At 48.6% G+C, this 27,690-nt stretch overlaps 1 protein-coding gene across 1 annotated transcript in view; it reads left to right on the top strand.

Moving 5' to 3' along the window:
• The window catches only part of LOC130262073 (dihydropyrimidinase-related protein 2), a 44,785-nt gene extending 22,454 nt beyond the window's left edge, over positions 1-22,331 (top strand). Inside the window, exons 4-14 of the mRNA XM_056508860.1 lie at positions 314-478; positions 1,299-1,360; positions 2,352-2,432; positions 3,281-3,349; positions 7,036-7,156; positions 10,075-10,231; positions 10,362-10,503; positions 10,675-10,845; positions 14,553-14,732; positions 17,915-18,080; positions 19,546-22,331. Of these exons, the coding sequence (XP_056364835.1) occupies positions 314-478; positions 1,299-1,360; positions 2,352-2,432; positions 3,281-3,349; positions 7,036-7,156; positions 10,075-10,231; positions 10,362-10,503; positions 10,675-10,845; positions 14,553-14,732; positions 17,915-18,080; positions 19,546-19,637 (1,406 nt within the window). The 3' untranslated portion in view covers positions 19,638-22,331. The remainder of the gene's footprint in view (positions 1-313; positions 479-1,298; positions 1,361-2,351; positions 2,433-3,280; positions 3,350-7,035; positions 7,157-10,074; positions 10,232-10,361; positions 10,504-10,674; positions 10,846-14,552; positions 14,733-17,914; positions 18,081-19,545) is intronic.
• The last annotated feature ends 5,359 nt before the right edge of the window (positions 22,332-27,690 follow it).

Below are 27,690 nucleotides of genomic sequence, written 5' to 3'. Positions count from 1 at the left end.
TGTGAGGATCAAAGTGAGCAGGTGCCAGAGGCAGCAGGACCTTCTCAGAGAGATCAGAGAGATCTCTCCAGCCACAATTTGCTGGTCCTGCTTCCTCCAGTGCTCTGGAGGGCTGGGATGTAGTTGGGATGTAGCTGCTGCTCCATCACCGACTTCCCTAAAAACCACCGAGAGATTTCAAACTTGGAAACGTTTTAAGGGGAAAGAGGATGCCTGGATTTTGCAGCAGCCTCTGCACAGCTGTGCTGACTGTCCTGGGCACCCAGAAAAGCTTCTGCCCCACATTTACCAGTGCTTTGGTTGTCATTCCCAGTTGACCACGTGGTTCCTGAGCCTGGCACCAGTTTGCTGACGGCGTTCGACCAGTGGCGAGAGTGGGCAGACAGCAAGTCCTGCTGTGACTACTCCCTGCACGTGGACATCACTGAGTGGCACAAGGGGGTGCAGGAGGAGATGGAAGCTCTGGTGAAAGATCACGGTAAGCTTTGCCTCTCCTTGTTTGTCAGTTGTTGTTTGGGGCTGTCTCATGTTTGACATTTTGGGCCCGTTCTGGCTCTCTGAGGAGGTTTGGGCACTTGGGATGGCAGAGGGCTCAGAGCTTGGAGCACACTGATTTTCCAGAGGTGAACCTCCTGCTTTTCCCATGCACAGCAGCTCCTGTGTCCAGTGAAGTTCCTTTGGGTTCATCAGTGCCCTTGGTGACACCTGAAGTGCTGTAAATGAGGGAAATGGAGCCCCAAGGGGACTAATCCAGCTCTGCTAAAAGTGAAGAGCTGGGTAAATGACCTCATGGGTTTTCCCCCTCTTTAATTCCTTTTCCCCCTTGAAATTCCTTTCATTTCATCCTCAGACTGGAGTAATTTTCCATCCTGTTTGTAGTTTCAAAACCCAGTATTTTATGCCCTAATGGGAGCTTCCCACACATGCTGGGTGAGAATTTTTACTGGAGAGGGAAAACCAGCTCAGGACAGTGGGTCAGTTTGGACACATCACAGACACAGATTTCCCATTGTTCTCCCTGCAGGGTGAGGGGGATCAGCCAGGCAGGCCCAGTCTCTGCTTTGGTGTGAGATGCATTTTTGCTTTTTTTTTACTCAACCTCCTACAGTGCTGCATCCATGGAATTATTGCTGGGATTTGATTTAGGGGTTGTACCCATGGAATTATTGCTGGGGGCTGGTTTAGGGGTTGTACCCATGGAATTATTGCTGGGGGCTGGTTTAGGGGTTGTATTCCATGGAATTACTGCTGGGGTTTGTACCCATGGCTGTACCTGCAGTGTGCTCTCTTCCCCCCAGGTGTGAATTCCTTCTTGGTGTACATGGCTTTCAAAGATCGTTTCCAGCTCAGTGATTCTCAGGTAGGAAGGAATGTTTTGTGCTCAGTTTGTCACAAATAAGGGTTTAAATTCAATCTCCTGGGATCTGACACTCTCTCCTGGTTCCAGTCTTTATGAGTGTAACAGTACCTAAGATTGGCAGCAGCACCCACAGCTCTGGTTTGAAGATTAGATTTTTAATTAAAAATAAAACCCAGTCAAGAAACCAGCAAACCCTGAAAGGCTTGGTTGAGGGAAGCAATGGTAAAACTCATTTTAGGAGGTAGGAAATTTTATTCCAGCTCCTTTGGGGTAGAAGCAGTGGCAGTTCTATGAATTTCTGCTTTATGCCTTTGCACAGGGCAGGACAGGGAGATCTCTGGGCTAATTATCATTATTCTGATTAGAAGCTAAAACTGATGCAGGTCCAGAGATGATTCTTGGTGATAGAATTGCTTAGAGAGGAGTTAATTGTCCTCCTGCTTGCTGTTCTGGTGGCACATTTAACTCTTCAGAGGGGCAGTTTGTGTTTCTGAGGTGTGGGAGGAGAGGAATGCCTGGCAGTGTTGGTGTTTATCTCTGAGGGCTCTGGAACATTCTCAGGGGGCATTGATGGGGTTACTGACCTGAGCCCTCTCAGGGTGGCTGCTGGAGTGGGAAATCACCCCTCCTACCTCCAGAGTTTGGATTTCCATGGAGAAATTTGGATTTCCATGGAGATCCTGCCCCAGCACTCAGATAGAAGGGATGTTTTTCATGCCAGGCACCATCAGACATCAGACAGGTAAAACTCTGCAAGTCCTTTAAAATCACCCAGCTGTGAGCCTTGAGTTGTTGCTGTTTCTTCCTCCCTTATTCCAAACCTGCCACTGGAAATTCCTTTGCCACCCCAGCTGTAAAATTGGGAAATTCAGTGACAGGATGCATCAAACCACATCTCACAGCTTAATGCTCTGTTTCTCCTCTCCCTTGTGCACAGCTGTGTTTCCCCTGGGGTCTGGCTTTGCTGTGATGTGTTTTTCTCTGTCCCCAGATTTACGAGGTGCTGAGTGTGATCCGGGACATCGGTGCCACCGCCCAAGTGCACGCTGAGAACGGTGACATCATTGCCGAGGTATGGGCTGTTTGTGCTCTGCCTGCAGATGCTGGGAGGGCTTGAAATTCTTCCTCCTTTGCAGAGTGAGAGCCACTCAGGCTTTGGAGAGCAGGGCATGGCTGCATGGAGGGTGTGAGCAGGGCTCTGCAGCAGATTTGATCCCTTTTGACACTGATAAAACAGGTTTTGGTGGCAGCTTTCAGTTTGGGGTAAATGAAAAGCTGGGTGTGGCTGTCACTGAGTGCAACAGAATGTCCTGCAGGAAATCAGAGGGGGACTGGAAGGGGATGTGGCTTCATAGAGTGAGGTGCTGATATTTGGGGTGTGTTTATCCATCAAACAGCAGCAAGGGAAAAATGTTAATAATGTAAATATGTTAAATATTAAATGTAATAATGTAAATAATGTAAAAATGTTAATAATGTGGCCAATTTAATCTTATCTCCAGCTCATGTTGGACACTGTGTCTCAAGCACTCAGAGGATTTCTGTGTTCTCTGGCTGGGCAAAGCCCACCCCAGTCCTTCAGCCCAGTTGCAGGGTGATTTTTTCCACCTGTTATCATTTTGCCACATCTTAGAGATGATTTGATAGACACAAATGAGTGCTGAAAGTCGAGGGGCTGTGAACCCAGTGTGAAACAAATCCAAATAAAAGATTTCCTTGACCTCCTGTGAACAAATCAGCAAGGTTTTGTTTGCTCTGGTTATTCTCAGCAAGGGGAGTCAGGCAGGGCCCTTGTGCAAAGCCCCATGTGGTTTTTAGCCAGGATCTCACTCCTGCCCCTTCCCAATAGTGGGTGTGCTGCAAGGAAAATTCCCTGCTGCTTTCAATCTCATCCCTGCTCTTTTTTCTTCTCTGCCTTAGGAGCAGCAGAGGATCCTGGAGCTGGGGATCACAGGCCCTGAAGGGCATGTGTTGAGCAGACCTGAAGAGGTGAGAACTCCCCTTTGCATTTCCCCCTCCCCCATCTACAGCATCTCTGCATTGCCATAAAGTGCTTGATGTTGGGATGAATGTGGCTGGAAACAGGAATTTCTGCATTTGGGGTTTTGTAGGTGGGATTCTGCTGCTGTCCTTTCTAGATCAGTGTCTTGGGCTTCTCTCTTGCTTGTTATTTTATCAGACTTCCAGTGAATTAGCAGGGTTTTTAAATATATGCCTAAATCCTGACATTGTTTTAGGTACTTCCATTACTGTGATATTTGATATTTGGATGAAATTTTACCAGTGGGGTTTGTACAGCAGTGGATTAAGTGGTTTGCTGAAGGCACAGAGTCATGCTCAGGCTTAGCCCAGCACTTTAATATAGTTACCCTTCATATTTCCCCATGGATTTCTCCAGGGATGAGCACCCCAATCCCTCTAAGCCTTTGAAATAAATCCCAGGAGTATGAAAGAGCCTTGAAACTTTGCCTTTGAGGTGGGTTCCCATTGCATTCTTCACTCACAGCTCTTCCCTGACTCTAAGCCAGACACCTCACTTGGCATTCCAGGTTTGGGGGGCTCATCTGTTCTGTACAAGCTGCTCTTTCAGTTCCTCAGATCCCAGGGCTTTGCTGCCTGCCAGATGTGGCAGCTGGGAGCTGGGGCTGTGAGATCATCCACACGTGCCCCTCATGCTCAGTCTCCATTTCCTCCCCTTGCTTCAGACAGGCAGCATCCACAGCAACATAAATCATTCTGTTGCCCAGGAAAAAAAAAAAAAAAGCTCCACTTGGACAGTGAGTGAATCCTCACAGAATCTGTGTGTGGCTCCTGGGGCTGGGATCTTTTACTTCCTGAAATTGTGAGCAAACACTTCTCACTGAGCTTTCCAGTCACCCATCCAATTTGTGTTTTTTCAACATATTTTTTGGCCTGCATCAGGAGAGTGAGAACAGATGCTGATGTGACACTTGAGGGAGTTCAGTTTGGGTTGTTTTCAAAGGAAAGCTGCTCTTACCTTCAGGATCTGAACATCCAGCCAGCCAAGTTGTGTCTGGCTGTTGAAGAGCTCATCCTTCATGGAGCTGTGTGGTTCCCAGGCATGGCTGGGGTGTTCATCTGTGCAGGGCTGTGCTCTGGATCAGTGTGGGGAGGAAAAGCAGCCTGAGGACACGTGGGGCTCAGTGTCACAGGGACAGACTGTGCAGCTGAGCCCAGCTGTGCTCTGCCCAGCCTTGGGAAGTGTTTGCTCCAACATTCTCCTGCTTGAAAGTCCTAGGAAGCAGAGCAGGAAATGATGGCATGCCTGCCTCCCCTGCCATCCCTGCAGTGTGGGACTGACTGTGCTTCTAAACCAGCCCCTCCCCATGGGCTGCTGCAGGGTGGCAGCAGCTCCCAGTTCCTGTTCACTTCAGCAGGAGTGGCTGTTTGTTGTGTCCCTCTGGGTGCTGTTGGCACTAGAATTGTCTCGTGGGGAATGCAGAGCCCATCCTGAGGATGGCTGGCATCTGACAGGAGAGCTCCTTAATCCACAGCAAACCAGCTGAGTTGCTGAGCAAGTCTAAAACATTTATTAACTCAAAACTCCTACTCATTTCAGGGAGAATTACATCAGAGTGAAGCATTCAGGGGCTGGCCACGTGCACTTGTGTCTTGGAGTGCACACATCTGAATTCCCAGGCTGGCAGGAGGCTGGAGTTGAGGCTCAGGTTTCACTGCTGACTCAGGGGTTTAGCTGTGCCCACCTCTGTCACCTGGGCTGAGCCAAGGTGACAGTGTCATGTTATTCCAGCCAGAAAACAGGGCCTGACTTCAGACAGCACCATCCAAGTCAGCCTCACCCATCACTTTCTGGAAAACTCTCCCCTCCCAGCTCAGTTCATTCTGTGATGACTTTTCAGAATGCTCCATCATTTTTTGTTTTTATTCCAGCCACAAAAACGCTGCAAGCACAAGCTGTCCAAGTGCTCCAGGAAATGTCTGTCTTCTTTTTTTTTTTGTTTTGTTTTGTTTTTTTTCCAAGAGAACTGCTGTGCTAGGGCTTCTGATGCATCCTGGTAATTGCAAACATTCCCCTTTGGACTAGTGGTTGGGTTATTGTTATGTGCCTGTCACCATAGCATCTGGGCACAAGGCAGGAATTCACCAGCCTTGTTCAGAAAAGATTCTCCTGCTGCTTCACAGTTGCACAGATGCCTTCTGCCCAAAACTCGGGGGTTGTGTTGTTTTATCCCTGCTTTTCCTGCAGGGAAGCTGAGGCTCAGAGTGGGGATGTGGTTCCTGGTGCTGCAGAGCCTTGCACAGAGCTGCTCTGGTGGGAATTTGCCAAGGGAGGCCATGGCCTGGCAGCTCTGGGCTGCTGAGGGCTCCCCTTGTGTCTCAGAAGGGACAACTGGGCTTTTCTTGGCTCCTTTCACCCTCCTGAGTGCTGCTGGCTGTGACATCCTGAACAAAACCCTCCCTCACAGCCTTTCCCATTGGCCTGGGGCAGCTGGGCCAGCAAATCCCCCCTTGTGAGCCTCCCTGGCTGGGGCTGTGACCCTTTGGGCCCCAGAGAGCCCCTGCTGGCCCTGCAGGGGCTGGTTTGCTGTAGGAACCCCTGGCTGCTGTTTTCCTGAGTGTTCTGGCTACAGACAGGGCCTGGCTGCAAGGGATGGCTTCTGTCATCAGCAGAGCTGTCCAGGACACTGGGACATCAGCCTGGCCACTGTTCCTGAGCTGCAGGTCCTTTTCCTGCAAGCCCAGTGCAGAGAGCAGCAGTCACAGAATCCCAGCTTGGCTGGGCTTGGAAGGGACCTCAGAGCCCCCCAGTCCCATCCTGCCATGGGCAGGGACAGGATGCTCCAAACCCCATCCAGCTGGCTCTGGGCATTCTGGGGATGAGACACAGCTGTGTGGGCAGTGTGTTCTGATGGTTTGGGACACTTGGGCTGTGAGCAGTGACTGCAGAGCAGATTTTCACTTTTTCCCATTGCTGAGTGTGTGCCAGCCCCAGCAGAGTCCATGGGGGAGGTTCTGGGAGCCTCTTGCACTGGGGGATCTGGTGGGGGTTGCTCTGGGTTTGTTTCCTCTGTTGTTTGCTTGGAGGATGTCTGTGGCAGCAGGGACTGTGAGATCAGCAGAGTTCAGTCTGTGTCTGCATCCTTTCATCAGGATGTGTGACCCATAAAATCAGAGTGATGCCCATCATCCTGAGGCTGCAGTTACAGCCTGACCTTGGTTTGGCTGAGGTTAATTCTCTGCACACATGCAAGGAGAAGCAGTTGATTTATGGAGTGCTTCACACTCTGTCAGATCCCAAGCCAGAGATTGTAGTGGAGGGTACAATTTGGGAAGCTTGTTTGCAAACGTGGCTTACCAGAGTCTGTGCTGCAGCATCTCCCTTCTGCGTGGGCTGGAGCAGGAGCAGTTCTGTTGAGTCAACATTTAGCTGCTTATTTTTGTCCAGATTAAAGAAGGGGCTTAATCATTCTGACCCTGAGCACCTGGAGTGTTGTAGTTCAGGCAGAGAGGCTCTGGAGCAGCCTGGGAGGAGAGGTGTAATGAGAGGGGACTGCAGCCTGATGTCATTTAATTGCTGTGCTAACTGTGTGCCCTTTCAGCTCAGAGGTGGGAAATGCCCCAGCACTCCCTGATTCCTGGGAGAGCAGGGTCTGTGAGCTCTGGGCTGTCCCTGACCTGCCTGTGTTCCCCAGGTGGAGGCAGAGGCTGTGAACCGTGCAATCACCATTGCCAACCAGACCAACTGCCCCCTCTACATCACCAAGGTGATGAGCAAAAGTGCTGCTGATGTCATTGCTCAAGCCAGGAAAAAGGGTAAGTGATTTCCTCCTTAATGCACTTCAGCTCCTGCCAACAGCAGCTTCATCCCTGCACAAAAGGTTTATTTTTTAAAAAGGTCCCAAGCAGCTCCTTGTGCCCCATCTCCCACAGACAAGGAGTCAGTGGTTGTGTCAGAGCCTGGAGCTGCTTGTTCTGTTCAGTCCTGAGTTTGTCTGTTCACCCTCATCCTCCCCCACCATCCATGTGCCTTCATGGTACCACAGAGTCATTCTGTGCTCTCCATCAGTCCCTGGACCCTGCAGCTGGCTCCTCCTCCCAGCTGCTGTGGTTTTCCCTTGCTGCTTTCTGCTGAGCTTCCTGGGGTCAGCACAGATTCCTGGCAGAGTTCTTGACTCACAGGCCCTGTTGTATTTAGCTGGAGTAGCCAGAGGCCCACCAGCTGCAGCTGCCTGCTGTGCAGTAGCTGCTCTCCATGAGGTGTAACTCAGCCTGGCATCCATGCAGGGGCTGGAATCAGCAGCCTGGCTTGGATTTGGGAACTGTGAGTGCCTCTGGTAACTGCTCAGAGCAAGGCTCAGAGCTGCTGTGGGTGTTGCTGCCTGTGTCTCCTCTCTGACTGAGGTTTGTGAGGAAGCTGAGCTGCTCTGGGGGATGCAGGAGCTGCCCCCAAGCCCTGCCCCTGCTGCCTGGCCCTCCAGGCAGTCAGGATTGCCCACAGGGTGGCTGCTGTCTGCTGCTTTATCCTGTGACTAAACCCTTCACTTCTATTTAAGGCTGCTCAGGTTGGGTGAGTAACCAGGAGGGATCATTTCCCCCTTCTTTCCTCAGAAGGCTTGAATTTAATTTTCTGCAGCCTAAATAAGCCTGTATGGGTTTACAGATGACATCACTTTCCATCTGGGTGTTTGATGCAAGAAGAGCTGATTTCCAGCAAACAGCTTGGTGTTGGTGCAGCAGCTCAGGAGTATTTTGGTCTCATGATTCCTGTTGAAGGAGTTGGTGAGGAGGACTGATTTTCAAGGCTGTTTGTGGAAGCAGCTCAAGCTGTTTGGAATAAATCTTTCTCTCCCAGCTCCAGCAGAGGGGATCATCCTGAAGGAAGATGCAATGACCTAGCACTGTGGCCAGAAAAGAACTTGATGCTGTGAGAGGCAGGGAAGCCTCTCTTCCCTTTCCCAGATAAAATATTGAAGGCATGTGCCCCACAAAGGTGGAGCATCAACAGAAACACCTTCTTGCTCCACCCAGTGTCCTGAGACCACCAGCTGCAGCTTGGGATGAGGGACCACACACTGGGATCACAGAAAGCCATAAAACACAGCTTGGCTTGGATGGATGTTACCCTGCCTGGGAAAGGTGCAGGGATGGTCCCAGATGAATGATCCACAGGGCTCACTGAGCCAGCCAGAACATGCAGTTTTCATTCAAAATGCTTTTTCTCCTTATAAGGAGAATTTGGGGTATAGATGGTGCCCCATCCTCTGTTCCTGTGTTCAAATAACTCAAGTTAAATGCTAACCAAGGAGGGCCACACACACTGGTCTTGCCCTCCCAAAGAGAGGAAGCAGAACTGAAGACTATCCAAGGCAAAAACAAGCCAGGATTGATTTGCTGAATGGAAAAGAACAGACTATTTAAATGGTTATTTAAGGGCAGATGTTCCCAGTGCCTTATGCATGGAGGAGATTCCCTGCAGATCTGGGACTGGAAACATCTCTCCCTGCAGAGCAATCCCCCAGTGTGCTGGACCACAAGAGCCTCCCATTAACAGCCTTGGTTTGATTTCAGAGCCCTCTTTATGGCCAGTGATGTCAGGGAGCCTTTTCCTCTGCTGCTGGAAACTCTGGCAAAGGCTGTTCTGCAGCTCCTGTGTCAGCAGGGTCCTGGGGCAGCATGGAGCCACTTCACCACTGTCCTGCCTCAGCCAGTGCCTCTTCCCCAGCTGTCCTGGGACCCCAGAGACAGAGCAGCTCTGGCATTGCAGTGGAATAAATATTCTATCCTTTGCTGACCAGTCCCTCTGCCATCTCTCCTGGCAGGAGTGTTTGGGGTTGGCATCTCTCCCACCCACATCTGTGGCAGGCAGATCCAGCCCCTGCAGTGCCTGGGGGCAGCTGGGTGGCACAGACAGATTTTGGAGAGGTTGCATTTGGTGAGCAGATCCCTGGGGCTGCCCAGCTCGTGCTGCTTTTGAAGTTGCAGCCTCTGCTTGGTGTGCAGATGGTGCTGGTGCATTCCAGCTCACAGAGGATCCTGGCCTTGAGGGTCTGCTCTTCCTTCATGTGCTTCCAAAAATGTTAATGAGGAGGAAGGATGCACTGGTGGTGAGCACACTGGGCAGAGTCAGGAGATGCAGTTCCATTTCCCAGCTCTGCCCCAGATCTGCTGTGTGCCTTGGGGGATCCAGAGCTCCCCTGAGCTGCATTTGTGCGCCAGGAACTCGGATATTTCCCCTGTCATGTGCAGAGAAACTTCCCTGGTAGGAGCTTTGTCCCACCTGGTCTATGCACAGACCCAAGAAACCTGGCCTTGTAAGGAGGTCTTTAATTCATACTAATTATAAAAACTCTTTTTAAATTTTTTTTTTCTTGTACATCTCTTCTAGATCAGACTGAATCTCCTCATGCCCTTACAGTTGCCCTCAGCCTCTTCCACGAAGTTCTTGGCCCAGGATAAATAACCATTAAAATGAATATAAGCAATAAAATCTTTACAGGAACCTTTTCAAGGACAATTAATGAGTGTCAACCTCTGCAGTTGTGTGAAGGATTGTGCACATTTTGCTGCTCCCAGCTCTGCTCAGCAGCAATATCTTTGTTTAATGCTTCAGAGGAAGCAGCAGGCAGCCCTGCAGCCTGTGTCCTTTCCCAGGTGATTTTCTGTCAGGAGGCCAGGCTGGAAATGCACATTCCTTTGTTCACAGAGGGTGTGTGTGTGTCCCTGTCCCACAGGCACTGTGGTGTATGGAGAGCCCATTACAGCCAGCCTGGGCACTGATGGATCCCATTACTGGAGCAAGAACTGGGCAAAGGCAGCAGCTTTTGTTACATCCCCACCTCTGAGTCCTGACCCAACCACTCCTGATTTTCTCAACTCACTACTGTCCTGGTGAGTAGAGCTCTCTGTGTTCAGAAAATGGGTGATAAAATGAGGGATGTTGCTGCCAGCAAGCAAAAAGCTGTTTCACCTTCAGGAGGTGACAATAAAATACCTTAAATCCCTTTTGTTTTTCTCCCAGTGGAGACCTCCAAGTGACTGGCAGTGCCCACTGCACCTTCAACACTGCTCAGAAAGCTGTGGGGAAGGACAACTTCACCCTGATCCCTGAAGGAACCAATGGCACTGAGGAGAGGATGTCCATCATCTGGGACAAGGCTGTGGTAGGTCACACCTGTCCTGGCTTTGCATTTCAGCTGGGAATTCAGGGGAGGGAAATGCAGGAATGTTGTTTTCTTGTCATGGTCCTTCCACATGGACTTTACCCCTGTGGAGATCCTTGGCAATCTGCTGTGCTGCCAGCTCTTTGCAGTGACTCCTGTGGTGTCCCCCAGGTGACTGGCAAGATGGATGAGAACCAGTTTGTGGCTGTGACCAGCACAAATGCAGCCAAAATCTTCAACCTGTACCCGCGGAAGGGCCGCATCGCCGTGGGCTCCGACGCTGACCTGGTGATCTGGGATCCTGACAGCGTCAAGACAATCTCTGCCAAGACTCACAACATTGTAAGGATGTTACCTGCATTCCCTGCTTCCCTTTGTTCCTCAGTGCCAGCCTGTGCTGTGCTGCTGTCACAGCTCAGAGCTCGTTTTGCCCATGTCTGAAGCCCTCTCTGGTCTCTCTGTGTAAGCAGGATAAATCCATCTGAAATCATGTGGATTCCCCCCAGGGCAGGGAGTTCTTCTCTTCCTGAGTGTTGGGTGCTGTGCTGGAGCACACAGAAAGCTCTTTAAATCCTCTGAAACATCCCAAGGCCTCTAGGACAGTGTGTTGTTTATGACATGCAGGCTTGCCCGTGGTGGGAATGGGAGCTGCCCCTTCTCACTGCAGTGTTAGCAGCTCATGGACACTTTTTCAGGAAATCTGGCCCAGATCCAGGCTCTGAGTGGATTTACACCACCTGCTGATCTGTCACACGTGTGTGGAGCCAGGATTTTCCTGCTGGCCATCCCCACATCAATTGGCAAAGGGCAGCACCAAACCAGGCAGCGCTTGCCCTTGGCTCTTGTGCAGCTCAGTGGTGGCACTGCACTCTTGGGGACACTTCTGCGAGTCCCACTGAGCCCCTGCAGCGACCCAGCTGTCCCAGCCTGTGGCAATCTGCAGGGTGGTTCCAGTGCAGGGGCCTGACTGGAGTCTCCCTGTGACATTTGAGCCCTGGCTCAGAGAAAGCAGCCACTGTTTGCATTTGTTGATGACTTGTTTCGCTGCTGGCCATGAACCTATGGAATCTTTCCCTGGAAAAAAACTGCTTGTTCCTTTTTTCCTGTGAATGCTTTCATTCACTCTGGAGCTGAAGGAGCAAAATTTTGTTCCACACTTGGATCTGTGGGCACACTCACAAAGAAACTTCCTTTTTTTTAAAAGGTTTGGTTCACTTCCCTGTGACTTAACTCTTTGTCAGAATTGGTCACAGATGGCCTGGCTTCATCCTGCCTCTGCTCAGGCTCCTGACAGAGGAATTCCAGGAGTCTGCTCACTTCAGTCACCTTGGAGGTGCTTCCAGACTTCTTCCAGTCTGGAGGGGAATGAGGGAACCCAGGGACTCACTGATTTCATGATCTGAGCTGTGGCTTGTGCTTATGAATAGCTCAGGGAGCTGGAAGTAGTTTGGGTGGGGTGCTGAAAGTCATTGCTGTTTAGTGGCTGTTGTCTTGGGGAAATGAGCTGGGCTCTTCCAGTTTCCTGACAGAACTCACAGACTCTCTCCTTTGTGGATATGCCCCAGTGCAGTCAGGATTGGCTCCATGGATCTGGGCAAGGCAAAGCAGAACCAGCTCCATTCAGAAGTATTTTCTGAGAACTGCAGAGCCCCCAAAACCGTGACAATGTGCAAGAGCCCTCAGCTCTCAGCTGTGGCCTTCAGCTGTGCCAGGAGCACGGAGGATGAAGGGTTCTCCATCCCAAGAGATGAAAAGCTGAGCAATCCCAGTTTCTGTTTGCTTACAAACACATCTCTGAGCCCCTCCCTGTCACTGCTTCACCTGCTGTACCTGGTGTCACACCTGGAGCTACATCAGGAAGGATTTCTCCATGGAAAGAGTGATGAGACATGGGAAGGGGCTACCCAGGGAGATTTGGAGTCCCCATCCCTGGAGGTGTCCAAGGAAGGTGGCCTGGACATGGCATTCAGTGCTCTGGGTCAGTGACAAGGTGGGAATCAGGCACAGCTTGGACTCAGTGACCTTGGAACCTCAAATGATCCTGAAATTCTGTATTTTTGTGGGTCTCACCCTGCACTGTGCCTTCTGTTAGAGGAGAAACTGGTCCAAGTGGTGCTTTTGGAGTCGAGGCATCCTGGTTTGGCCAAGCAGAGCACAAAGGGCCCCTTGAGAGTCAGGCACAGGGACACCCTCTGATTATGTGGCCTTGGATGATTGTTACTGTTTGAAATGTTCAAGCAAATTACAGATATTTTCCAAGAATTCACACTGCTCTTGCTGCTCTCTGGCAAGGAAACACCAGGAGCTGCAGAGGGAGGTGGTGTTGTTCTTGGAGGCAGCCTAATCCATAAGCTCCTGACCCAGCCTCCTCCTTTGCCACCACAGTTTTTCAGGCTGGACCCAGTTCAGGCTTGGTTTAACCACTGCTCTGGCTAATTGCAAAGCTGCTCCCAGGCCTGCCCATACTTATAACACACTTCAAGGGCAAACTCCATCATTAACTCAGTAAAAAACCTGCATTTGTCTCAGAGATGGTCACTAGAGTAACAGTCCCCAAATAACATGGTTGCAGTGCATCTCATTCCAGGATGTTTCACATTTTTGCAGTGATTTCTTTCAAACGTGCCTTTTTTTTTTTCCCATGGTGTGATGTTTCCAGTCCTGTTAATTGAGGATGAGCAATCCCATTAGAATAAAATGAGAATGTCCTGGTCTCTGACCCATCAACACTGATTTGAAATACAGATTATTCAGAATTAATGTTTTTAGTAGGAAACTCACATAAAGCTTCCTGTGGCTCCTGAATCTGCCCCCAGCTCAGCAGGGATAGGTGCTAAATATATTTAAACAGGAGGCTCTGAGATATTCTCATCTGAAGCTGTTTTTTCTTCTGCTCAGAGGAACTGTGGCTGCTCCATCCCTGGAAATGTCCAAGGACAGGTTGGAATAGGCTTGGAGCAATTTGATCTAGTGAAGGTCCCAACCCATGGCAGGGGGTGGAATGGGATAAACTTTAAGGCTCTGAGATTCTTTATGAACCTTATTTCAATGGAAATTTTGCATTAATAAACCCCTAAACTTAGACTGATAATTAAAACCAACCTTTATTAAATCACAGCAAACACAGCTCAGGTAAACACTGTTGAGTTTGCTTCCATCTGTCCTTACAATTTTGGCAATTAGCATGGTCTGTGATTGCTGATTAAAGCCCAGCAGACTCTGCTGGGTGAATATGTGTCCTGGTTTGGAGGACAGGTGTCTGCCAATAAAGGCAGAAGCTTCTGCCTTTGAAATGGAGAATGTGAACCCCCTCCCTCCAAATTATTATAATTTGAAATTAAGGGGCTCTCAGGCAAAGATGTGGGAATTAGGAATAACAGTTCTTTACTAGGAAAATTAAAATAGAAATACAGTATTACACAGAACAATCCCAAACCCTGCCAGAGTCAGAATCCAAGCTGACACCCGTCAGTCAGTCAGGGTGTTGGCACAGTCCCATTCAATGGTGGCTGCATCCTCCTGCAGGGGCAGATGTGGTTCAGCTGGAGCAGTGCTCCTGGAGAAGGTGCAGTTTCCTCTGAAGCTCCAGGGATGATGTGGAAGGGTCTGGTTTTCCTCTGGAATCCAGTGGCAAAGGCTGCTCTGGTGTTCCAAATCTCAGTTTTTATCTGGGTAGGAAATGTTTGGCTCCTCCCCCTGGGTGGAGCATCTCCCAGTGGGATGATGGAATTTTATCAGTCATGCACTGGGACTCACTGGCCATTAACAGGAGATATCTCCTGGAGGGAGGATGGGCTGTGGGAAGATAAAGATGATTGCCCAGCTGGTTTAAAGATGGCCCATTAGCAGATAATGTGTGCAGGAGATCAGGGTCACTGCCCCACCCGGCTGCAACAGATGGGGACAGAATTCACATTTTTGGCCACATCAACCCAAACACAATATGTGAATATGTGAATATGTGAATATGTGGATATGTGAGTATGTGGATATGTGGATATATGAATATGTGAGTGTGTTTACCTCTGTGCTGTTCCTGCTCCCTGCAGTCTCTGGAGTACAATATCTTCGAGGGCATGGAGTGCCGTGGCTCTCCCCTGGTGGTGATCAGCCAGGGGAAGATCGTGCTGGAGGATGGGAACCTGCACGTCACAGAGGGCTCAGGGAGGTACATCCCCAGGAAACCCTTCCCTGACTTCGTCTACAAGCGCATCAAGGCCAGGAGCAGGGTGAGTGGCAGTGCTTGGGGCATTTCTTCTCTCCCTCTCACATCCCTGAGTTTGAGTTTGAAAGCAGCTGCTGTCCCCTGGCTCAGGCCACGCTGCTGTTCCCTGCATGGGAGCCACGTTTGTCTTGTTCCTCTTTCACTTTTGCTGTTCACTCAGGTTGTTACAGGATCATGCTTTGGGTTGAGCTTGGGTTTTTTGCAAGAAATCTGTTTCTGTTTTTTTTTTTTTTTTTTTTTTTTATTTTATTTTTCTCTGTCTGAGGACAACTAAACAGAAAATGTGTTCAGGAACCTTCCAATTTGGCCATGAGTCTCCCCAGACCCCACCAGGTTTCTCCTGTCACAGAGGTCCCAGGAGAAGTTTTCATTAGCATTTCTATATCAAAGTTCTCAGCAGCAATTTAGAATTGTAATTTATTGTCACAGATATGTTATGCTGCTTTCCCTTCTGCCAGATCTGATCAGGTGCTCTTGTCTGGTGACTGGTGAGTCACAGGCACAGCCTACAGACTGCTTAAAAGGGACAATGTTCTATTTTTAAGATGCTAAAATAGTTGGAAAGTGATTCTGTAAAATGCACCCATTCAAAACCAAGCTTGTCTTTTGATATGCCTGAATTTGCCTGACAGGAGAGATGACACTGAACTCAGTTGCTGAGAATTGAAGAAGTTTATTTATAGATTAAATAATTTCTGAGGAGAAACTCTTTTGCTGTTTGAAGTTGCCCTCTCCTGGACAACTCCTGAGCTGTGTTGGTTCTGTGGCCACAAGGGATCCTCCCACTCCCTTCAAATCACCTTCCTTTGATTGTTTGTTTTTGAAGAAATTGCAAGTTATCAAAATTACAACCTGGCATAATTTAGCCCCATGGAGAACAGATCCCTGCTTTCTGTTGTGTCTTCCCACAGAACTACATGTCTGACCTATAAATCCAATTGGGCAGCATCTCAACTGGAATAATTTCATTTATCCCAATCTGCAGCTCCAGGGCTGCCCTGCTGCTCTCAGCACTGCTTGGCTTTTTGGGGATGAGTAACAAGATGAATTTGAGACCTGTCAGGAGCCTTTAATCTGACAGGCAGGTTGGGATCATTAAAGGACAGCACCTTTGGGGCAGGGGACAGACTGGCTGGAGCCACAGCACATTCCATGTCACACTAATAATTAGCGAGCATCTGGTCCTGCACAAAAATCTGGAGCCAAAATAGGAATGTACCCTGTTCCCAGCTCAGAACCCCACAGCAGAGATTCCAACAGTGGGGTTTTGGGGAGTGCAGAGCAGCCAAGTCCATATGGCCAAGGAGCCTTGGGGTGCCCATGGACTCAGAGCCCCTCAGCTCTGCAGGGTGGAAACTGCTGAGCTGCACAAAAACTGGTTTTAACTTGCAGGAAAATAGTGCAAATTTACCTTGTTTGCTGCAAAAGTGGTTGGGTTGGACAGAGACACAGACATGTTTTATATAGATATGGATAGATAGAAATAATAGGAATAGAAATAATAATAGAAATAGATGCAATATAGATATAGATATATAATATAGATATAGGTATAGATATATATGATATAGATATAGATATATAGATACAGATATAGATATAGATATAGATAGATAGATATAGATGTAGATGTAGATATAGATGTAAAATAGATACAGATATAATACAAATATAGATACAGAGCTAGGTATTAAATAGAAATATACATGATATAGATTAAGGTATAATGCAGATAAAAATATGTTACAGATATAAAGATATATAGATATAGATATAATATAGATGTAAAATAGATATAGATAAAATCTAGATATAGATAGAAAATAAATAGAGATAGAGAGCAACTCCCCAGGGACAAGCACAGAGGAGATGCTGTGTGCTTCCAAATCCTCTTACCAACAACCAATCCCAAAATGTGTGTCACTGGCTGAGCCACATCTGGGCAGCTGTTGGGCTGTGTTGTGGCTGGTTTTTAAGGCAGTCTGCCTGTGGTTTAAGGCAGTGTTGTGACTGTTTTAGGGCAGTGTTGTGACTGTGTTTTAAGGCAGTGTGGCTGTGTTGTAAGGCTGCGTTTTAAGGCTGTTCTGCTGTTTTCAGGCTGTGTTTTCAGGCTGTTGTGGCTGTGTTTTCAGGCTGTTGTGCTGTGTTTTCAGGCTGTTGTGGCTGTGTTTTCAGGCTGTGTTTTCAAGCTGTTCTGGCTGTGTTTTAAGGCTGTGTTTTCAGGCTGTTCTGGCTGTGTTTTCAGGCTGTTGTGCTGTTTTAAGGCTGTGTTTTCAGGCTGTTGTGCTGTGTTTTCAGGCTGTTGTGCTGTTTTCAGGCTGTTGTGCTGTTTTCAGGCTGTGTTTTCAGGCTGTTGTGGCTGTGTTTCCAGGCTGTGTTTTCAGGCTGTTGTGCTGTTTTCAGGCTGTGTTTTCAGGCTGTTGTGCTGTGTTTTAATGCAGCATGGCTGTGTTTTCAGGCTGTGTTTTAAGGCTGTGTTTTCAGGCTGTTCTGGCTGTGTTTTCAGGCTGTGTTTTCAGGCTGTTGTGCTGTGTTTTCAGGCTGTTCTGGCTGTGTTTTCAGGCTGTGTTTTCAGGCTGTTGTGCTGTATTTTTAGGCTGTTCTGGCTGTGTTTTCAGGCTGTTGTACTGTTGTAAGGCTGTGTTTTCGGGCTGTTCTGGCTGTGTTTTCAGGCTGTTGTGGCTCTGTTTTAAGGCTGTTTTCAGGCTGTTCTGGCTGTGTTTTCAGGCTGTGTTTTCAGGCTGTGTTTTCAGGCTGTTGTGCTGTTTTAAGGCTGTGTTTTCAGGCTGTTGTGCTGTGTTTTCAGGCTGTTCTGCTGTTTTCAGGCTGTTGTGCTGTGTTTTCAGGCTGTTGTGCTGTTTTTTCAGGCTGTGTTTTCAGGCTGTTGTGCTGTGTTTTCAGGCTGTTCTGGCTGTGTTTTCAGGCTGTTGTGCTGTGTTTTCAGGCTGTTGTGGCTCTGTTTTAAGGCTGTGTTTTCAGGCTGTTCTGGCTGTGTTTTCAGGCTGTTGTGGTGTGTTTTCAGGCTGTTGTGCTGTGTTTTCAGGCTGTGTTTTCAGGCTGTTGTGCTGTGTTTTCAGGCTGTTGTGCTGCTTTCAGGCTGTGTTTTCAGGCTGTTGTGCTGTGTTTTCAGGCTGTTGTGCTGCTTTCAGGCTGTGTTTCAAGGCTGTGTCCCCTCTCTCCCTGCAGCTGGCTGAGCTGCGGGGGGTGCCCCGCGGTCTCTACGACGGCCCCGTGTGCGAGGTGTCGGTGACACCCAAAACTGTCACACCAGCATCCTCAGCCAAGACCTCTCCTGCCAAACAGCAGGCACCCCCCGTCAGGAACCTGCACCAGTCTGGCTTCAGCTTGTCTGGTAGGTGATTTTGGGAATGATTTACTGCTGGGTGATTTATTGCACTGAAATCAGCTGGTTTGTGCTGCCGTGCTCTGAGTTCATTCTCCTGGGGTGGGCGTGGAATGAGAGGCTCTGGGGGGGTTTAGCTGGGAGGTTTTACCTTTAGGGAGGAAGAAGAGTAGTACAGGAGCTGTCCTGAATTCTTGCTGCTTCTCTGGGAATTCCATCCCAGCCCCTCCCCACCCTCACAGGGAGGAATTTCCTCCCAGTATCTCATCTAACCCTGCCCCCCTTCAGCTTGAGACCATTCCAAATGTGTTTAGAAATGGGAATTTTCTGCTTTTTAGAGGCTGTAGCAAAAAAACCTTTTTTAAGATGGCACAAACTTCAGGAGAACTTTGCCAGCTGAGACCAGCTGTGGGTGTGGGAGGTGGAAGATTTGATTTCTCAGCTGGTGTTCCAGTGCAAGAAGGGCAGAATATAAAAAAGCATGGGAAGGCCGGCTAAGGGATAATCATTCATCCAACTCTTACCTGTGCAGGACTGGGTGCTTCAGGTGCTCAGGGCAGAGATATTGTTAATGCAGAACATATTTCAGCAGAATTAATAAGGCAGTGGGGGCCAGCAAAGGCTTTTCCTCCAAATACAGGATCACAGAATGGTTTAGGCTGGAAAAGCCCTCTAAGAGCAAATCCAACCATCAAGGCAGCACCAAAGTGCCCCAGTGTCCTGGTTTGGAGGACAGGTGTCTGCCAATAAAGGCAGAAGCTTCTCTTTGAAATGGAGAATGTAAACCCCCTCCCTCCAAATTATTATAAATTTGAAATTAAGGGCCTCTCAGACAAAGATATGGGAATTAGGAATAACAGTTCTTTACTAGGAAAATTAAAATAGAAATGCAGTATTACACAGAACAATCCCAAACCCTGCCAGAGTCAGAATCCAAGCTGACACCCGTCAGTCAGTCAGGGTGTTGGCACAGTCCCATTCAATGGTGGCTGCATCCTCCTGCAGGGGCAGATGTGGTTCAGCTGGAGCAGTGCTCCTGGAGAAGGTGCAGTTTCCTCTGAAGCTCCAGGGATGATGTGGAAGGGTCTGGTTTTCCTCTGGAATCCAGTGGAAAAGGCTGCTCTGCTGTTCCAAATCTCAGTTTTTATCTGGGTAGGAAATGTTTGGCTCCTCCCCTGGCTGGAGCATCTCCCAGTGGGATGATGGAATTTTATCAGTCATGCCCTGGGACTCACTGGCCATTAACAGGAGATATCTCCTGGAGGGAGGATGGGCTGTGGGAAGATAAAGATGATTGCCCAGCTGGTTTAAAGATGGCCCATGAGCAGGAGATATCTCCCAGGGAGATCAGGGTCACTGCCCCAGCTGGTTGAACAGAATCCATACTTTTGATCACATCCTGTGTTACAAGCCAAGACACAGCCCAGGGACTGTTGGTGACTGGCAGAGCTGGTGACTGCTGCTCTCTCTGCAGGGGCACAGATCGATGACAACATCCCGCGCCGCACGACCCAGCGCATCGTGGCCCCGCCGGGCGGCCGTGCCAACATCACCAGCCTGGGCTAAGGACAGCCCTGCTGTGCCCACCGGGTACACCTGGGGGGACTGGGGCACCTGGAGACCCTTTTCTGATTCTTTTAGAGCCTGTGACAGTTACTGCGGGCACCCATTGTCGGGGGGGGGGCTGAAGTCAAAGCGCCTCTTTCAGTCCCCTCAGGTTCCCTCCTCATCTTCACAACCCCTCACACTCCCCCCCCCTCAGCCCTTTACACATTTAAAGAAATAAACCCTGTTTTGACACCTCTGACATGGAAGAGTAAATGTAAAGAGGGTGGTTGAGATATGCTGTCTCTGTCCTATTCAGCATCTTTCTTTTAATAAAGGAAGGATAAAGTGAATTTCCCGGGAGCTGCCTTTAAGACACACACACACACACACTCACACAAAAAGAAAGAAATAAAAATAAAAGTATAAAAAAAGCTTTTTTTTTTTTTTTAGTGTCAAGCAGAAGAGTAGTTCAAGGGTTTTAAACTGGATATTCTGTAGGGTTCTGTGTTCCAGCAGAATTAGCTGGGCAGGCACAGAGGGACAGGAATCCCAGGCTGTGCATGGCCATTCTCCAGCACCAGCTCTTAGGTCTGATCACCAGATGCTGCCAGGAGAGAGAATCAGGACCCAGCAGTAGGAATGACAGAGAACAGCCAGACTCCCTGGGGACTTCCATTCTCTTGAGTTGGTTTTTCCTTGGTTTCTTTTTCCATCTGTATTTTGCTGCAAATTAGGTCCTTGAGGAAACTTGGGGTTTTTTTTTTTTTTTTTTTTTTTTTTTTTTTTTAATGTTTGTGTGTGTGTTTTTAATATGTTTGTATCATTGTGTTTACAAAGCCTTATCTGAGAACTGGGAATCTCCCTGTTCTTTCCTCATCCAAGTCACAGCCTCCCACCAGTGTCACTGCCACTGCCACCCTGCATTTCCCTGCATTTCCCAGCATTTCTTTATTTCCCAGCATTTCCCTGCATTTCCCAGCCATTTCTTCTCATGTAGCTGCAGTAAGGGCATGGAGCAGGTCCATAGGATCCTCAGTCCATCAGGTGCAAGCAGAGGAGCTGGACACCATCTGAGCTGCTGGGATGGAGTATCTGGAAGAGTTTGTACAGTTAGTTTTCCTTCTGTCCCTGAAGGTGGGTATGGATGGGGAGGGAGCTGTGGGCAAAGGGCAGCACATTGCTTGAACCCCCTCTCTGGCCATCAAGGAGAGGTTATTTAAAGCTTTGAGGGCTTCAGCTCTCAAAGGGCAGCCAGGGAGTGTGTGCTGAGCACCTGTGGCAATTCCAGTCCAGCCCCAGCTGCTGTAACTGGGAGCTGGGCTGGGTCCCCAGCAGCTGAGAATCTCTTGTGCAGAATGTCCCAGCTGCCCAGCCCTGCAGGAATGCTGCACACAGCCATGGGAAGAGCTCCCAGGCTCTCTGCCACTGAGACACCCTCAGTGCCCCTCAGAGGGGCTGGGGAGCCACCTTGGGGCAGCCAGGGGGGTCTGGGATTGAAGGTCTGCTGGCTCTGGGACTGGAGGCTTCTTGTTTTTGGGGTAAAGCTGCCCCTCAGAGCCCACCCAGCTGTGGCTGGGCTCAGCAGTCCCAAGGATTTGGCACAGAGAGTTTTTATTAATGTGGCATTGCCTCCACTGCCTGCCCTGGCAGCTGCTGCATCTCCTGCTCCCTCTTCTCTTTGTGCTTTGCCACCTCCATCAACCTTGTTTTTCCATAGCTGTGTTTTCTTAAAAGGTGTTTACAGGTTCTTTTAGGAAAAAAACAGATACATATATATATATATATATATATATATATATATATGAAGGCTTTCAAGAAACAAGTACCAAATTTGTTGTTATGAAGTATCAACACTGGTATTTGCAAAGTGTCTGGAATCTGCTTAGCAACCCAAACCCTGCCAGCTGCAGCACCCAAATCCTCCAGGCCCCTTTGAACACAAAAATTAACAGAAACTTTGCCATATTCCTCCACACATTTTGCATTTAGGTTCAACTCCTGGGATTTTTAGTTTTGCATAAAGAGTTTGCACTTTGTTTGTTAAGTAATCCGTGAACTTAATATATATATTGCAGCTATTTTCATTTTTTAATTTTTTTTTCTTTGTCACCTGTATGTTAAAATCAATTTGAACGAGTTGGGGAGAAAAAAAAAAAAAGAATTGTGGATCTGTTTCAATTCTACGAAACACTTGCAGCTCTTCAGTATTCACTTAAGTCTTCCTTTTTTTTTCCTTCACTGACTCATGATAACTTGTTGAGTTTTAATTTGTTCTTTAAAAGGAAAGAAAAAAAAAATCACAAAAAAAAAAGGATTTTTGCAGGCTATGTAAGCATGTTTTTTCTGTGAGAGCTCGTCCGCTTTGTGTCTGTTTAATGAATGTCATATGTAAATGCTTAAAGAAAAAAAAGACTTGATGACTTAATTAATTAATTAACCGCAGTGACTTGAAGCTCTAAAAAATAATAAAAGAAAAAGTAGGATTTAATACTAGCTGGATTTAACCCTTGGATTTGTGATTGTGACCCATGAGTGGAGGAGCTGTAAGTGCTAAAGCTGATCATGTGTGTAGACAAAGAGGAGTACTGATATTTGACCATTGTCTCAATGGCAAAAACACCCCCATGCCCCAAGTCTTGTGTTTTATTCCTGAAGAACTCTGTGTTATATTACCATGGGAACTCCTAATAAAGACAAGATGTTGTTGTTTCAGTGTTTGGTGCACCTGTATCTGGAGGCGCTGCCTGGTGTGTTTGGGACAAACAAAAATCCAGCCTGAAATCCTGAAATAAATCCTGAAATAAATCTGAAATAAATCCTGAAATCCAGCCTGGGGTGGGTGAGATGTGCAGGGCACAGCTGGGGCTGAAATCCTGTGGTGCTGATAAAGAGGAGTTTGGGGTGGTGGTTGGATTTACAGGAAAAACACCAGTGGAATTTGGGGTGGTGGTGGTTGAGATTTACAGAAAAAAAAAAACAAACCTGTGGAATTTGAAGTGGTAGTGGTTGGGATTTACATGAAAAACACCAGTGGAATTTGGGGTGGTGCTTGGGATTCTACAGGAAAAACACCAGTGGAAATGGGGTGGTGATGTTTGGATTTTGCATGAAAATCACCAGTGGAATTTGGGGTGGTGTTTGGATTCTACATGAAGAACACCAGTGGAAATGGGGTGGTGATGTTTGGATTTTGCATGAAAATCACCAGTGGAATTTGGGGTGGTGTTTGGATTCTACATGAAGAACACCAGTGGATCTTGGGATGGTAGTGGTTGGATTTTACATGAAAAACACTATTAGAATTTGGGGTGGTGGTTGGATTTTACATGGAAAACACCAATGGAATTTGGGGTGGTGGTTGGATTTACAGGAAAAACACCAGTGGAATTTGGGGTGATGATGTTTGGGATTTAGATGGAAAACACCAGTGGAATTTGGGGTGATGATGATATTTGGGATTTACATGGAAAACACCAGTGGAATTTGGGGTGGTGGTTGAGTTTTACATGAAAACACCAATTTGGGGTGGTGGTTGGGATTTACAGGACAAGCAGAGTGGATTTTGGGGTGCTGGTGTTTGGGTTTCACTGTCACAGGGACAAACATCCCTGGCAGCTGCTTGGGGTGTTGGCTGCTGCACCCCTGCACCCACCAGCTCAGCCCTCTGGGGGATCCCCCCAAATCTGGGCACAGCTGAAGTTTGTGACTGACTTTGTGAGGAGTTTTAGCTCTTGTTCATCTGAACAAACCCAAATATTGGAGTTCTCTGTGAAATACATTGAGTTTCCCTTACACAGCTTCAAACCTGGCACCCCACAGTTTTAAGAGGATTTTTCCTTATTATCTGCTGAGAAGGGGTCAATGGTCATCCCCTGGTAAAGACACCCTGGTTAACATGAGGATCCTGGCTCTGGCACCAGAGACATGCCCTTACTTGGCTACTGGCAGCTGAAATTAAATATTGCCATCTGTGCAATCAGGTCCCGTTGGTGGGTGGCTCTATATAAGATTTATCAACTAATCCCAACAATTATATCCCAGTGAAAGATGCATTCAGCCTGAAGCACAGGTACTCAGTTAACACACAGCCTCCAATTGCTTTTATTTTATCACTATTTTTATCCTCAAGCACCTGAATTAGAATGAAAGAAACCTCTTCCTGAGGGAATGAATGTCAGGGACTCTGGGAAGCAGAACTGGCAGAGTGGAGAAGGTTTTGAGGTCAGGAAGAATTGCCAGCAGCCAGATCTAAACCTGGGTTGTGCTGAGGGACTGGAGAAGGCTCAGGAGGGTTTTGGGGTCAGTGGGGCAGCCCTGCTTTGGTGCTGGTTTGATTTGGGCAGCTCTGCTTTGGTGCTGGTTTGATTTGGGCAGCCCTGCTTTGATGCAGGTTTTATTTGGGTACCTCTGCTTTGGTGCTGGTTTTATTTGGGCAGCCCTGCTTTGGTGCTGGTTTGATTTGGGCAGCCCTGCTTTGATGCTGGTTTTATTTGGGTACCTCTGCTTTGGTGCTGGTTTTGTTTGGACAGCCCTGCTTTGGTGTTGGTTTTATTTGGGCAGCCCTGCTTTAGTGCTGGTTTTATTTGGGCAGCTCTGCTTTGGTGCTGGTTTGATTTGGGCAGCCCTGCTTTGGTGCTGGTTTTATTTGGGCAGCCCTGCTTTGGTGCAGGTTTTATTTGGGCAGCCCTGCTTTGGTGCTGGTTTTATTTGGGCAGCCCTGCTTTGGTGCTGGTTTGATTTGGGCAGCCCTGCTTTGGTGCTGGTTTTATTTGGGCAGCCCTGCTTTGGTGCTGGTTTTATTTGGACAGCCCTGCTTTAGTGCTGGTTTTATTTGGGCAGCTCTGCTTTGGTGCTGGTTTTGTTTGGGCAGCCCTGCTTTGGTGCTGGTTTTATTTGGGCAGCCCTGCTTTGGTGCTGGTTTTATTTGGGCAGCTCTGCTTTGGTGCTGGTTTTATTTGGGCAGCCCTGCTTTGGTGCTGGTTTTGTTTGGGCAGCTCTGCTTTGGTGCTGGTTTTATTTGGGCAGCCCTGCTTTGGTGCTGGTTTTATTTGGGCAGCTCTGCTTTGGTGCTGGTTTTATTTGGGCAGCTCTGCTTTGATGCTGGTTTTGTTTGGGCAGCCCTGCTTTGGTGCTGGTTTTATTTGGGCAGCTCTGCTTTGATGCTGGTTTTGTTTGGGCAGCCCTGCTTTGGTGCTGGTTTTATTTGGGCAGCCCTGCTTTGGTGCTGGTTTTGTTTGGGCAGCTCTGCTTTGGTGCTGGTTTTATTTGGGCAGCCCTGCTTTGGTGCTGGTTTTGTTTGGGCAGCTCTGCTTTGGTGCTGGTTTTATTTGGGCAGCCCTGCTTTGGTGCTGGTTTTATTTGGGCAGCTCTGCTTTGGTGCGGGTTTTATTTGGGCAGCTCTGCTTTGATGCTGGTTTTGTTTGGGCAGCCCTGCTTTGGTGCTGGTTTGATTTGGGCAGCCCTGCTTTGGTGCTGGTTTGATTTGGGCAGCCCTGCTTTGGTGCTGGTTTTGTTTGGGCAGCCCTGCTTTGGTGCTGGTTTTATTTGGGCAGCTCTGCTTTGGTGCTGGTTTTATTTGGGCAGCTCTGCTTTGGTGCTGGTTTTATTTGGGCAGCCCTGCTTTAGTGCTGGTTTTATTTGGGCAGCCCTGCTTTGGTGCTGGTTTGATTTGGGCAGCCCTGCTTTGGTGCTGGTTTTATTTGGGCAGCCCTGCTTTGGTGCTGGTTTTATTTGGACAGCCCTGCTTTAGTGCTGGTTTTATTTGGGCAGCTCTGCTTTGGTGCTGGTTTTGTTTGGGCAGCCCTGCTTTGGTGCTGGTTTTATTTGGGCAGCCCTGCTTTGGTGCTGGTTTTATTTGGGCAGCTCTGCTTTGGTGCTGGTTTTATTTGGGCAGCCCTGCTTTGGTGCTGGTTTTGTTTGGGCAGCTCTGCTTTGGTGCTGGTTTTATTTGGGCAGCCCTGCTTTGGTGCTGGTTTTATTTGGGCAGCTCTGCTTTGGTGCTGGTTTTATTTGGGCAGCTCTGCTTTGATGCTGGTTTTGTTTGGGCAGCCCTGCTTTGGTGCTGGTTTTATTTGGGCAGCTCTGCTTTGATGCTGGTTTTGTTTGGGCAGCCCTGCTTTGGTGCTGGTTTTATTTGGGCAGCCCTGCTTTGGTGCTGGTTTTGTTTGGGCAGCTCTGCTTTGGTGCTGGTTTTATTTGGGCAGCCCTGCTTTGGTGCTGGTTTTGTTTGGGCAGCTCTGCTTTGGTGCTGGTTTTATTTGGGCAGCCCTGCTTTGGTGCTGGTTTTATTTGGGCAGCCCTGCTTTGGTGCTGGTTTTATTTGGGCAGCTCTGCTTTGGTGCGGGTTTTATTTGGGCAGCTCTGCTTTGATGCTGGTTTTGTTTGGGCAGCCCTGCTTTGGTGCTGGTTTGATTTGGGCAGCCCTGCTTTGGTGCTGGTTTGATTTGGGCAGCCCTGCTTTGGTGCTGGTTTTGTTTGGGCAGCCCTGCTTTGGTGCTGGTTTTATTTGGGCAGCTCTGCTTTGGTGCTGGTTTTATTTGGGCAGCTCTGCTTTGGTGCTGGTTTTATTTGGGCAGCCCTGCTTTGGTGCTGGTTTTGTTTGGGCAGCTCTGCTTTGGTGCTGGTTTTGTTTGGGCAGCCCCTTAATCCAGCGATTCCTGATCTGGCAGCCCACATCTCGTTAAGAGGGGCTAATTTGGTTCTCTGCCGGCCCATTGTGTAAAACCCGAATTAGATTTAATCTGACTTTACCATGTGGAATATTCTGTGGCTGAAAGGAGAACTAGAATAGGTGATGGATGTGGCTGTGACCTGGAGCAGGAGCTGCCAGCTCTGAGGATGGGGGTTACCAGAGATGGGGACAGTGCAGCCTGACTGATCCCTTGGTGGCAGAGCAAGGAATGTCACTCTTCTGCAGAAGTTCAGAATCCCTTTTCCTCCCTTTTTTATCCCCAAATTTGCCGTTTTTGCTGAGTGCCATCAGGTGGCAGCAGGACCTGGGGAAATGTCAAAGCCCAGCTCCCTCGAGGCTCGTGGGAGGTTTAGGATGCAATAAATGAGGAAATGCACAGGGCTTGTGGTCCCTGTGATGTGACACACACCCCTCCTGTGGGTGACATTGACACATGGAGGGTATTTCAGTGTTGCAGAGATATCAGTCACCTGAGTTTGTTCTCTTGTTGAAGCCTGACAAGACTTGTCTCAGATACAGAGCAAGTTACAAACTTCACCCAAAAGTTCACTCAGACTTCTGACAAGTGCCTGGAGTGCCAGGACACAGGGAATGGCTTCCACTGCAGAGGGCAGGGATGGGATATTGGGAAGGAATTCCCAGAGGAATTCTGTGGTTGCCCCAGCCCTGGAAGTGTCCAAGGCCAGGCTGGACAGGGCTGGGAGCAGCCTGGGGTAAGGGCAGGTGTCCCTGCTCATGACAGGGGGTGGGATGAAGTTCCCTTCATTACAGAGATAAAATGAGCAATTAGAGGAAATTATTTTTTCTCTTCCATACCCCAGGCCAGAGGAGGTGCCCTCTGCTAATTCCTGGAAACTCTGACTGACTTCCAGCTCTGGCACTCCAGCTCTGGATTTACCACTCTGCTTGAATGTGTTGTTCTTTCCACAAACTTTTTTTTCCTACCATTAACCACTAAAACTTGGCAAGTGCCTTCCAGGGTTGACTTGAAAAGCCTCAGATGGTGGGAAATCCCTTGGTAATTTATTCCACAGATTCACCATCTTCATGGCTCGTTTTTCTCCCTGCTGCTGATCTGAGCTGGCCTGCTTGCACCTCTCACCATCAGCTCTCCTTCTGCATCCCCACAACAACAGGAGGATCCCCTGGGATGTGGGGGCTGTTGGAGCCTGGGGTTCATCTCTGGAGCCATCCCTCCCTCACCCCCGGGGCTGAGTCCCATGGAATGGTAACAGCAGATCTGGAACTGATACCAGGGAACCACGGGATGGTTTGGGTTGGAAGGAACCTCAGAACCTCAGAATCCCCTCCCACTGTCCCAGTGATCCAGCCTGGCCTGGGGCACTCCCAGGGATCCAGGGGCAGCCACAGCCCCTCTGG

The sequence above is a fragment of the Oenanthe melanoleuca genome, chromosome 22 (assembly GCF_029582105.1).
Source record: "Oenanthe melanoleuca isolate GR-GAL-2019-014 chromosome 22, OMel1.0, whole genome shotgun sequence".
NCBI lineage: Eukaryota > Metazoa > Chordata > Aves > Passeriformes > Muscicapidae > Oenanthe > Oenanthe melanoleuca.
The sequence above is the reverse complement of the archived record's forward strand: the minus strand, read 5'-3'. Positions and strand labels throughout refer to the sequence as shown.